Source organism: Musca domestica, unplaced genomic scaffold (genome assembly GCF_030504385.1).
Source record: "Musca domestica strain aabys unplaced genomic scaffold, Musca_domestica.polishedcontigs.V.1.1 29, whole genome shotgun sequence".
Classification (NCBI taxonomy): domain Eukaryota; kingdom Metazoa; phylum Arthropoda; class Insecta; order Diptera; family Muscidae; genus Musca; species Musca domestica.
The window spans coordinates 7172604-7184774 of NW_026712296.1; the positions used below are offsets into that span (position 1 = coordinate 7172604).

Here is a 12171-nt window from a genome sequence, read left to right on the forward strand (position 1 = left end):
GCTGCATGAAAAAAAGACGAAATCGGTCGAAAATGTGTAGTATGGGAGCTATGTCCAAATCTGAATCGATTTCAATATAATAAAAATAAAAAAAATAAAGTTCTAGACAAATTCCATCACGCTTTTCAAATTTCACTGAAATGTGGTGTACAAAGCGTGTTTAATGCATCAAATACATGAAATAGGCTGAAAATATATATGGGAGCTATATCCAAATCTGAAACGATTTCAATATAATTTGGCAAATTTAAAAAATCTAAACTTTTGGGAGGTATCTTCGATGTTGATGCTATAACTCCAGTTCAAAGTGGAATTTCAAAAAAGTATATAGCCTACATTACTTTCAGGAATATCTGTTCGTTTTTCGAATCCATAAATTACAAACAAACAAAGATTTTTCTCTTTCATAGATATAGATATAGTCTAAAAAATGTTTTAACTCCGGAAGAATGGCAAAATACAAAATTACAAAAAATAATGTCGAAAATATACAGGGTGAGATAAAAAAAAACTACACCAAATAAGAAATGTCGGAAATAGCATTAAATTTTAGAATAAGTTTAGATTTGTTCGAATTGGTCACCTTTGGCACGAATTATGGCCTTCAAACGAGCAATGAGAAAGTAACACGCTGCTCGAATGTTGCTCTGCGGTATTTTGGCCCATTCCCGGCGAAGCGCTTGCTTGAGGTGATCGACACTTTGGCATTAGTGTCAACTTTTCTTTCCAAAATACTCCAGACACAATAGTCTAACGGATTGGTATCCGGAAGTTTTGGGTGGCCATTGTGCGCTGGAAATGAAGCGAGGAACCTCATTTGGTAACCATTCTTAGGTGGCGCGTGCAGAGTCCTGTTGAAATTTCCAAGGTCTGCGGCCAAAATGTTTGCGTGCCCAAGGCTTTAATACACCCTCCGGAATATTTTCGCGATAATATTCGGTATTTATTCTGATACCAGAATAAATGGCGGCCCACACCATCACAATGGCTGGCGCTTGAGTTCAGGTGGCCAACCGTAGGTGCACATTTTCAGCTTACCTCTTTGGCAAGTAAACACGATCATTTTGTTTGTTTACCAACTGCTGGAAATCGAATGTTCTCTCATCGGAGAAAACCAAATTCGGAAGTTCACCACTTTTGGGCCAAGCAAAGCAACTCTTTAGCTCTGTTGAGTCTATTTTCTTTCTGTTGCGGTGTAAGTTCTTGCACTTTTTGGAAAGGAATATTGTGATATGTTCAGCTCGCGAGCCATTTTTCAGCCACTGCGACGCGGGTTTACATCAAATCGTTTCTTTACTTTTCGAACCATTTCTGTTGATGTTGCTGTTTTCTTCCGTGCACTTCCTTGACGTCGGGCTACACCACCAGTATCACGGTAAAGAGCGATGGTACGAGACAAAATATTTATTTACATTTAAATGCTGGAGTGCTCTAACGATAGTCAATTGTGGCTTTCCAGCCAAATATAAAGAAATCACATTATCCCGCTGTAATTCCATTACGAATAACTTTTTTCTGGAAAATTCTCACCAAAATGCTTTTGTGCGCTTGTAAACAATATAATGAGCTGTCACTGAAATGATGTTAACATCATGTCGGACGAGTGGCTTAGAAATGACAGCAGTCTGAAATTGGTTAAAGTTTTTTTATCTCACCCTGTAGTTTCTATGTCGGAGACCAATATTTCGAGGTGTTACATAATTTTTGGCCCTGTAAAACTTATAATACCTCAACACATTGTGCTGTAGGGTATACATCCAAAACATATCATAACATATCTGCTTTCATTTCTTTCCGAATTTTGAGTATATTGGGAATATTTTCTCTGAACCTTAATAAGTCGGAGTTCAATAGCCACGAAGTTCCTCCGAATTGAAACTCTAAGAGTAATAAATATAAGTTGTTTATATACAAATAATGATATAAAATACAACCGCATACCTATTCATAACACAAACACTGTTACAACAGCAACACAAATTTCAAAACCTATACAAATACAAAATTCGTAAAAAATATTAAATATTTCATATATGCTAAATATTCATAACTCAGTTCTTATTGATTGATTACTTCAATGCATTTTATTGTTGTTTTGTTCAATGCAAATTTGATCTTAGTTCGTTGCCAATTAATTCAATTGTTTGCAATATATTTTATAGCAAACTAAAACATGCGTATTCATAGTGTTGTGTGTGTGTGTTTTTTATTAAAATTTTAACTAAAATTTCGTTTAAATACTCTTTTGAAATGTAAAATGATAACTAATACGTCTGTGTGTTTTTCATCTTTTGTACATAAATTCCGCATTTTAATAAAACAATTTTGCGGCCAATTGAAATAGTTTACTACGGCTCCAGAATATGAAACGGTAAATATTGCAATAATTTGACAATTTAATTGAAGCAATAATTTCTGCATACATTTTTCACATCATCAATGTTCTGTTTTAATACTTATACCATTTCGAACGGCTTTGGGGATAAGTTATATTTTATATGCATAGTTTTTGATTGTTGATGTCGTTTATAATTTATTACAATGATTTATTGAAATACTCTGGTTTATGGCGAAACACGTTGCTTTAAACATCAGAAAGTGGCTAGTTTTTGTTTGATGACTTTCGAGATCACACAAAGTTTCGTTTACATTTGCACCAACGAAATCCTTTCATAAATAAGTAAATAAATGACTGAATAAATATAAAAAAAATATAAATAATTATTTAACAGCCCAAAAATAACCCAATATCGAAAAAACTGTGGAAACTTTTAATTGTCGGAGAAATGCAAATTTCGTGAAGATTGTCAGTAAAATAGTCCTTCGTGCAGGTTATTACTTTTGTTTTAGGCATATTTGTATTTAACCATAATCAAAGACGCTTTACGATGTCCGTTTTAGTATGTTGGAATGAGTTTTGAGATTTAAAAAAAATACAGGGTTGCCCATATTCGACGGACCCATCTGGCAACGCCATAACTTTTGATAGAGATGTCACATCGCTTAATGACATACTGCGTTTAAAGCGTCTGTCCAAGCAGATTTTTACCATGAACCAATACACGCCACGCGAGCGCTATTAATTAGTTGAAATTTACAAGAAGTCAATTGTGAAAACTCAACGTGCTTTTAAAACATTAAAAAATGTGAGAAGTGCACCTTTTAAGAACACCATTAAGCTTTTATACGAAAAATGTTCGACTGGTAAGGCTCTTTCTAATCCGAAGTGGCCATATAAAAGTCGACCAAGGCGATCGGCCGAGAATATCGCTGCCGCACGAGCCAGTGTTGAGAGGTCTCCAAGAACATCCCAATAACGCCGTTCTCAGCAGTTGGGCATGGCTCGGTCCACTTTACAACGGATTATTCGCATTGATTTGCATTTGTTCTCGTACAAAATTCAATTGACGCAAAGAATGTTGCCTGCGGACAAGCCTCGTCGATTGGAATGGGCCCAAAGGGTCCAAAGGTCCGTCGTATATGGGCAACCCTGTATATACAATACTTCTAGAATTATTGGTGCTTAAACAGGCTCACCAATCATTGCTATTTTTTTCCTACACACAAATTTCTGATTTTTATACCCATAGCCATATGGCTAGAGAGAGTATATATAATTTCATACATGCCTAATCGACCAAATCTGTTTCAGGACATTTCGAGTCGATCTAGCTATGTCCCTCAGTCTGTCTGTCTGGTTGACTGGTGCGAACGAAAACTCTAGAAGGAAGTATCCGATTTGGTCTAAACTTGATATATCGTAATATTATTATAAAAACTTGGATCGAGTTCGGAGATGGGCAATATAGGTCCACTCCTTCTGATACCTTCCCAAAAAAGATCGAAATTAAAGAAAAAGTAAAAAAGCAGTAAGTTCGGCCGGGCCGAACTTTGAAAAACCCTCCACCATTTGGAACGAATTAGAAAATTTCTAAAAAAAAAAAAAAATCCATTAAATTTTATTTTAAATCTTTACAATATCTAAAATAGGAAGGCACCGATATATGGGGGTATATATGATATTGTGGACCTATTAAGACAAATCTATGTCTGGATGTAAAGTATTCACAAGGAACTCCTTGCGTGGATTTTCAGATAATTCCATTGGAAAAAGTGGCTAAAATCATCAAACTACTAAATATCGGGGGTATCGTTATATGGGTGCTATACGATATCATTAGCCTATATAAAGAATTCTCTGTCAGGGGGTAAAGTGCTCACAAAAAACCCCTTGTGTACAATTTCCGTTGAAAAATGTGGGTAAAATCATCAAAATACCGAATATCGGGGGATACCGTTATATGGGGGATATACGATAACGTGTACCTATATAGATAATTCTCTGCTGAGATATAAAGTACCCACATGGAACTCCTTGTGTTGATTTTTAGACAATTCCGTTGAAAAATGTGGGTAAAATCATTAAAATATCGAATATCGGGGGGTACCGTTATATGGGGGAAATACGATATCGTGGACCTATACAGATAATTCTGTGCTGAGGTATAAAGTGACCACATGGAACTGCTTGTGTGTACTTTTCGTACAATCACAGTACATATTTTCAAATGCACATCCATATCTCAAATCCAGATATCAACAGAGACCTCAATATCAAATTTGAAGAATTCAGTCTTATCTTTTCACTCAGTACCAAATTAAGTACCATTTAGAACTTTTCGTACAAATATAGCACACATTTTTGAGACCACCTCCATTGTCTAGGCTACAAATGAACAATGACCCTAATACCAAATTGTACCAAATTCAGTACTAGTTACTACTTTTCCTGCACTTGTAGTACAAATTTACAAAATCACCTCTTTTTCGCAAACCTACCATCAATACAAAATTTTCTTGTCTTATTCGTTCAACCTAAACCAAACTGTTCCCAATTTAGTACAGTTAGCATACTTAGTTCATATGTCCAAAACCACATAATATATCAAAATTACTTTCCAACCATGATTCTCATTTCCAATTTCCCGTTTTTAACTCTTACCGTTCACATGATACGAAATGGTACTAAATGTAGTACATTATAGAACTTTGCGTACACTTATAGTTCGAATTTCCAAAATTTCCTCATTCCAAATCTAAATTCTAGCTCTACTGGTTCGTTAAATACAAAGTAGTAAATATTTAGTATATGTTAGTACTTCTCGTCCCGTTTTAGTACGAATTTATCTTATCTGACACCTTTTGAATAAGAGTGACCCTTGTTCAAAATTTCAACTTTCTAACTTCAGCCGTTTCGTGTGGGCGTTGATGAATTTCTAAGGCATAATGTCGGTCAATCAATCACTTTTTTATACCCTACACCTCATAGTGATAAGGGTATTATGTCTTTGTGCATTTGTTCGTAATATATAGAAGAAAGCGAGATAGACCCATAGTTACATTGGAGGATCTAAGCTCCCATATATTTCTTCAACCTATTTCGGGTTAATAGTGCACCAAATCCGTCCAAAAGTCCTGAACTTTGGTACATCCGACCGAATTCAGTCTAGAAGCAAGTACATCAAATTTGGAGAAAATCGGTTCAGATAAAGCTATAGCTCCCATATATAAGTTTCATCCGATTGGTGTTTAAGTCCCTCACATTCGCAATATGCGTTCAACAACAATGACATTTGAGTTTTGCCTTGTTAAGGCGAAGATCATATGTTTTATGATTTAAGTGTTTGTTTTCTCTTTCGAGACGAGCTTAATGATCTGAAATTTGCAGTGAAAAGGAAAGCCAGATAGACACTATCACACACTCACCACTATGCGACGCCTTTCGCCGTTGGTTAAGCGGCTCATCAGGCATATTTGATGTGGATGATGGCTTACAAGGGCCGTTCTCTGGAAAGTAGTATATATTTCGAACTTATTGCAAATTAGCATATGCGATGCCATTAACCCGTCTTCCTAAAGCAGCACTAAAACAAGTGTATGCATTGGAAGCAATGTAGTTGTTGTGGACAAAAAATTCATCACTACAAAAACAAAACTTTGCTGTGAAAAAGATCTGCCAATAGAACTTGAGTCGAACCTGGAGAGTTTCTAGTGTATAATTCACATATGCTAATTTGCAATAAGTTCGAAATATATACTACTTTCCAGAGAACGGCCCTTGTAAGCCATCATCCACATCAAATATGCCTGATGAGCCGCTTAACCAACGGCGAAACGGGTCGCATAGTGGTGAGTGTGTGATAGTGTCTATCTGGCTTTCCTTTTCACTGCAAATTTCAGATCATTAAGCTCGTCTCGAAAGAGAAAACAAATACAATGACATTTGTTATCGGATATCCTATAGAGCTCGGAAATACCTTTGCCAAATTTTATCGAGATCGGTTAAGGTTTGGATAAAGCTCCCATATATATCCTTAATCCGATTTCAGGACGTACGTTTCCATTGAACTCGGCTCCGATATATATATTTTTTGAATATAATCATTCTCGAAATTATGTATATCATACACTCTATAGCAATGTTATTTGGTATAAAAGATTAAACATTTTCCGTTAAATTTAGTGAAAATCGATTCCGAATTGGATATGCATTCTATATATTATGTCCCTCTGAAACCAAACTATAACTGCTCTAAAGCCAAATGTTGATAGGTGGTATGATCTACTTCAAATAAATTATTTTGTTACGGGAGCTCTACTAAATATGCATAGTAGTGTAGGGTATCATATAGTCGGCTCCACCCGACTTTCGACTTTTTCTTACTGTTCTTTAGTTAATATAGATTTTTCCACGTGATATATTTGAAATTTCTACTCAAAACCCAACATTCAAAGTAAAAATATTTAAAAAATTTAAAAAATTGTTGTTGCAAAATGGTCTGGCTTTATCACTTTATTGTTGTTTTTATAAAAACAACGTTTGTTTATTAGTGGAGAACGATGGTAATGTTTACCAGGGGGTAAGGCAGGGAATACCTAGGTTTCGGAAAGAGCCACCAATCCTCATCAGTTCCCTTGTTTTTGTCTGGGATATTCTCCCCAGAAGTTATTTTAAAAATAACTTCTATGACAAAAAACATTTTTTTACCCAAGTGACGAGATCGTAAGCTCAATAGAAAAGGAACCAAAGAATTAAATAAAACTAAAATTCTCTTGGAAAGTCTTCTAAATCTTACAACCGCACTTATAAACATTTACATCTTTCTCCACTTGTTATGCTTTCGTTCAGCCTGAACGAAGTAGCATAACCATGTAAGTTGGTTTTGTCTGTTACAACAAAAACCCCTTCGTCGACCGTGCCTTGTCTATTAATAGAACAGTGTGGCTTGTTTGTTCGGGATACCGTAGTATTTTGTTGTTGCAAAATGGTCTGGCTTTATCCCTTTATTGTTGTTTTTATAAAAACAACGTTTGTTTATTAATTTATTTAATTCTTTGGTTCCTCTTCTATTGAGCTTACGATCTCGTCACTTGGGTAAAAAAATGTTTTTTGTCATAGAAGTTATTTTTAAAATAACTTCTGGGGAGAATATCCCAGACAAAAACAAGGGAACTGATGAGGATTGGTGGCTCTTTCCGAAACCTAGGTATTCCCTGCCTTACCCCCTGGTAAACATTACCATCGTTCTCCACTAATAAACAAACGTTGTTTTTATAAAAACAACAATAAAGGGATAAAGCCAGACCATTTTGCAACAACAAAATACTACGGTATCCCGAACAAACAAGCCACACTGTTCAATTTAAAAAATTGGTTTCTAAATTGAAAAATCATTATGTTACTAACCTTTTAGCTAACTTCGATGTAAAACTAAAGGAACCCACCAGCAATGTTGTCTGGAATTTATATGACATTAATAATACAAATAGCTGCAATATATACATACACATTTACACCTACATTCGTGTTTCACAATTTCTTTTGCAACCTTGACAAAATTTAGCCAGATTGACTTTTGCGCCTCTTGAGGGTTGGTGGGTTTCTCAAGGAATGTAAAATGTATTTGAGGTATCTTCAGGTTAGAATTGTATGTTCCATGTCAAGTAATTTGAATTGTCATTTTTCTACGCACTTTTGAACTCGCTCAAGTAATAATGTGTGTGTGTGTGTGAGTGTTCGTGTCACAAGGGACGTGGTGTGCTCTATGTCAAATCACCAGAAATCAAACTTGGTTGGGAAGAGAAGAAGAGATGTCACAACACTTTCGCAGGTAGATAGATAAATGTGGTTGAATTATTTCTCGTTTTATATCAACCTAGGTATATATGTATATATGTGTGTATGTACATATCATATCGTGCATTTCATTGAAATAAATTAGATTTTTTGTGGCCGCAAAAAGTTAACAATGTTAAAGTGATTTGAATGTGGCAGTAGAAAGATGGTTTGCGTGATATTTTATGCAGCTTAACATGGATGGTGTCTGTCATTTCACTTGTGTACCCTACTCCACAACAGACAGGAGGAACTATTGATTTTTTGCAACCCTTTAAATTATTTATGCTGTATGCTGATATGGCTCATCTACTCAAGGAGTGGCATAACTCGAAAAATGTATTTCTAGGATTGCCAATTTCTTTTTTATTTCTACCAATTTTGCTTTTTCTTTCATTAAAATTTTGGGTATATTGGACCAGTTAAGCAAGTTAATTACAAAATAGGTCATGTCGGTCCATGACTAAGACTTTCGACTTGTGTAGTCGGAAACTCCCTCTCTGTATCGAAATTAATGTGGAAAGTAAGTTCTAATTTGTACGCTTAAGGAATGTCGCATTATCTTCATCCTACCTATATTAAAGTTTTTTTCGGCTCCAACAGTTTTCAAGTTTTGCTGGGGTGACATGCGGCCAAGTGTTTGTAGGTAGTTGGTGGTTTTCATACTATGGGTTGAATGTTTTGAATTTGATTGGGCTAAAAATTATGTAACAACTCAAAATATTGGTCCTGGACATAGGATGTTATATATCAATCTAGCAATGGCCCGATCCCGATGATCAGAATATAAGTCTATTGCCTTTAGAGATGATTACAAAATATTTAGAGGTTGAAAGGGACCAGAATGGGGTTGAAATACGCCATAACTTTTATGTAAAAAGTACGAAAACGTCAATTAATTCTCAAATATATTTAATCCCGGGGATATTACAAACAAGGTCACTTCTAACATTTACATATATGCCGATATCAGATATATGGTGAAACAGATACAATCTATATATATCAAAGAAAGGGGTGTCAGTTAAACCGCTTATAACTCGAGAACGGCTGGACAGATTTTGACAACTCTTACCAACACAGAATGGCTTTTTTGCAGAAAAGAATAAAAACAAAGAAGAAATTCTATAACAGTCGCAATTATCATCTAATCCTCTCGAAATTTTGCATGGTGGTTAAGTCATTATTAAAGCTTAATGCTTCCATTTTTTTTTTTTACTTTTTTTTTGGAAAATTAAAGACCGATCGACAAGGAATTTTTCATAATTTTAGGACAGGGAAGAAGCCGAGCTCTTTGGATAGCTATCAGATATTATTTTGGGAGTCAAAATGGATCATAAATGTTGCTTTGCGGTATTTTGGCTCATTCCCGGCGAAGCGCTTGTTTGAGGTGATCAACACTTTGGTATTTTTTAGTGCTAACCTTGCTTTCCAAAATACTCCAGACACAATAGTCGAACGGATTGGCGTCCGGAGATTTTGGTGGCCATTGTGCGCTGGAAGTGTAGCGAGGAACCTCATTTTGTAATCATTGATGGGTAGGGCCTGCTGAGTGCGATGGTGCTGAGTCCTGTTGGAATGTCCAAGGTCTGCGGCCAGAATGTTTGCGTGCCCAAGGCTTTAATACACCCTCCAGAATATTTTCGCGATAATATTCGGCATTTATTCTGAGGCTGTTATGGCGGCCCACATCATCACCAGCGCTTGAGTTCAGGTGGCCAACCGAAGGTGCATATTTTCAGCTGACCTCTTTGGCAAGTTTGTGCTGGACAACGAATGTTTTCTCATCGGAGAAAATCAAATTCGGCAGTTCAATACTTTCGGCCAAGCGAAGCAATTCTTTTGCTCTTTTGAGTCTATTTTCTTTATCCAAATATAAAGAAATCACATTATCACGCTTGACTTCCATCACGAATATGTATTTTTCTGGAAAATTCTCAGCAAAATGCTTTTGTACGCTTGTAAAGAATATAATGAGCTGTCACTGGAATAATTTAAACAGCTGTCGGACGAGTGGTTTAGCAATGACAGCAGTCTGAATTTGGTTGCAGTTTTTTCATCTCACCCTATATATTCTTGATCAGCCTGATATTCTATGTCGATTTAGTCCATGTCCGTCCGTTCCTTTGTACATTCAAGTTCATATAAGTTTTGGTATTGAAAATGGACCATATAAGTCGACATGTATATTTAGCCTCGATATAACTGTATCTCCAGATTTAAGGTGTCTTGGCTGTTTTATTCATTCACCTCCGCTAACAAAAAATTGTTGATATAGGTACACGAAAAAATGTTTCTAAATTAGAAAAAAATTCATGAAGTTAATATGGAAAATGTGGTCCTGGAGCAGAACATGGCAGGAGGTTTGTGTGAAATTGGTTTCTAAAATTTCTATTAATAGGATATAAAGATCGATAGGTAAGAACTAGAAGTAATGAACTTTTGAAAAATCAGCATTGTGGCAGACATATTTGTTGATATTCATAAATCTTACATGGTATGGTATTTCAAAAAAATACTAAAAATTAGTACATTGCTATTAATTTTGCAAGAAATTTGTTAGGAATACTATTTACTGTCAATGGAAAAAATAATATAAAAAAAATAATTATAAAATAATAATAAAAATACCCAAATATGAAAAGGATTTAATAGGTTAAATTCTTTAGGATTTAATAGGTTAAATTCTTTTTTTTTTTTGTTATTGTTAGCTTTTTTTAAGAGGAAGGTGATTCTTGACATTCTTTCATCCGGCAGATTTCAAAAACATTTGACCGTGATTAAAAAATAAACTGTTTTTATGTTAATTTCTTTCATATCAAGTAAAACTTTTTCAGAAATTGGATTTTTAATTTTTTTTTTTTTTTTTGATAGACTCAGGTAATGAAGCAGATTCCATATAATATTGCTGTTCGTTTTAAAGTATTATAAGGGTTCTAGTCACCTTTTTCACCCAAGCTGGATGTAATTTGTTTATACTCCAATTTCATGGAAATACAATTTACTGGAGGTCAAAACTATCAAATCATTAAACGTACATTTGCAAACATCATCACTAAACCTCTTTAATTTATGTAGCAAATCAAACCTAATGTATGACCACTTGAGTTTATGACTATTCTTTGGGTTCTATATTCTACACAGAAAAATTATTCACTGTCAAATGCCGGCAATATAAATAGTTTATTAAACCAACACGTGTGTGCGTGTGTCTACCAAATTCTTCCAATATCTACATATGCCAATGCCACAATAATAGAACACAAATCTAATCAATTATTGAACACATATATGATTTATGATCGGACAGTGAAAATAAAACAGGTTGACACCACAAGATGGATGGATGGGAGTCATATATTTGTAGTTTGCACATCAAATGAATGATCCATTAAATCGACCATAAAAAACCACCTGCGAATGAATACCCATAGCTAATAGATTTTTAGTTGTTTTTGTTAATTTTCTATTGTCACAACAAAATAAAATTTAATATACCTATATTCAGAGAATATTGGAGTGTATGTAAAATTTTATTACATATTAAATGAAGTATTAATTTTTTTTTTGTGTTATGAAAGGGCTGTATATGTGGAGGCTCTGTACAAAGTTACATGGGTACATCCTTGCAGCTACTTTATGTGGTCAACGACCACTATTTCAAGGTTTTTTAGACAGAGTGACAAATTAAAAAAAAATGGTGGAAAATCTTTGTGGAAAAAAGAGTTTTGAATTTAAGAGGAGCATATAATATTTCGAAGTGTTCTGATTTTTGACAAAAATATGTATTATGGTTAAAACGGAAAAAATGTATATGATTTACATGGTGAGATGAAAAAAACTGCAACCAAATTCAGACTGCTGTCAATTCTAACCCACTCGTCCGAAAGCTGTTACAATTATTCCAGCGACAGCTTATTATAATGTATACAAGCGTATACAAGCATTTTTGTAAAAATTTTCGTGATGGAATTCAAGCGTGATAGTGTGATTTC

At 34.7% G+C, this 12171-nt stretch overlaps 1 protein-coding gene across 5 annotated transcripts in view; it reads left to right on the forward strand.

Annotated features, from left to right (window-relative positions):
• The window catches only part of LOC101889444 (collagen alpha-1(XVIII) chain), a 662143-nt gene that overhangs the window by 586278 nt on the left and 63694 nt on the right, over nucleotides 1-12171 (forward strand). The window contains exon 21 of one of the 5 annotated variants that reach the window (XM_059124488.1): nucleotides 2345-2371. The exons of the other annotated variants lie outside the window; for them this stretch is intronic. Coding sequence (XP_058980471.1) covers nucleotides 2345-2371 — 27 coding nt within the window. The remainder of the gene's footprint in view (nucleotides 1-2344; nucleotides 2372-12171) is intronic. 5 annotated transcript variants of the gene reach the window in all.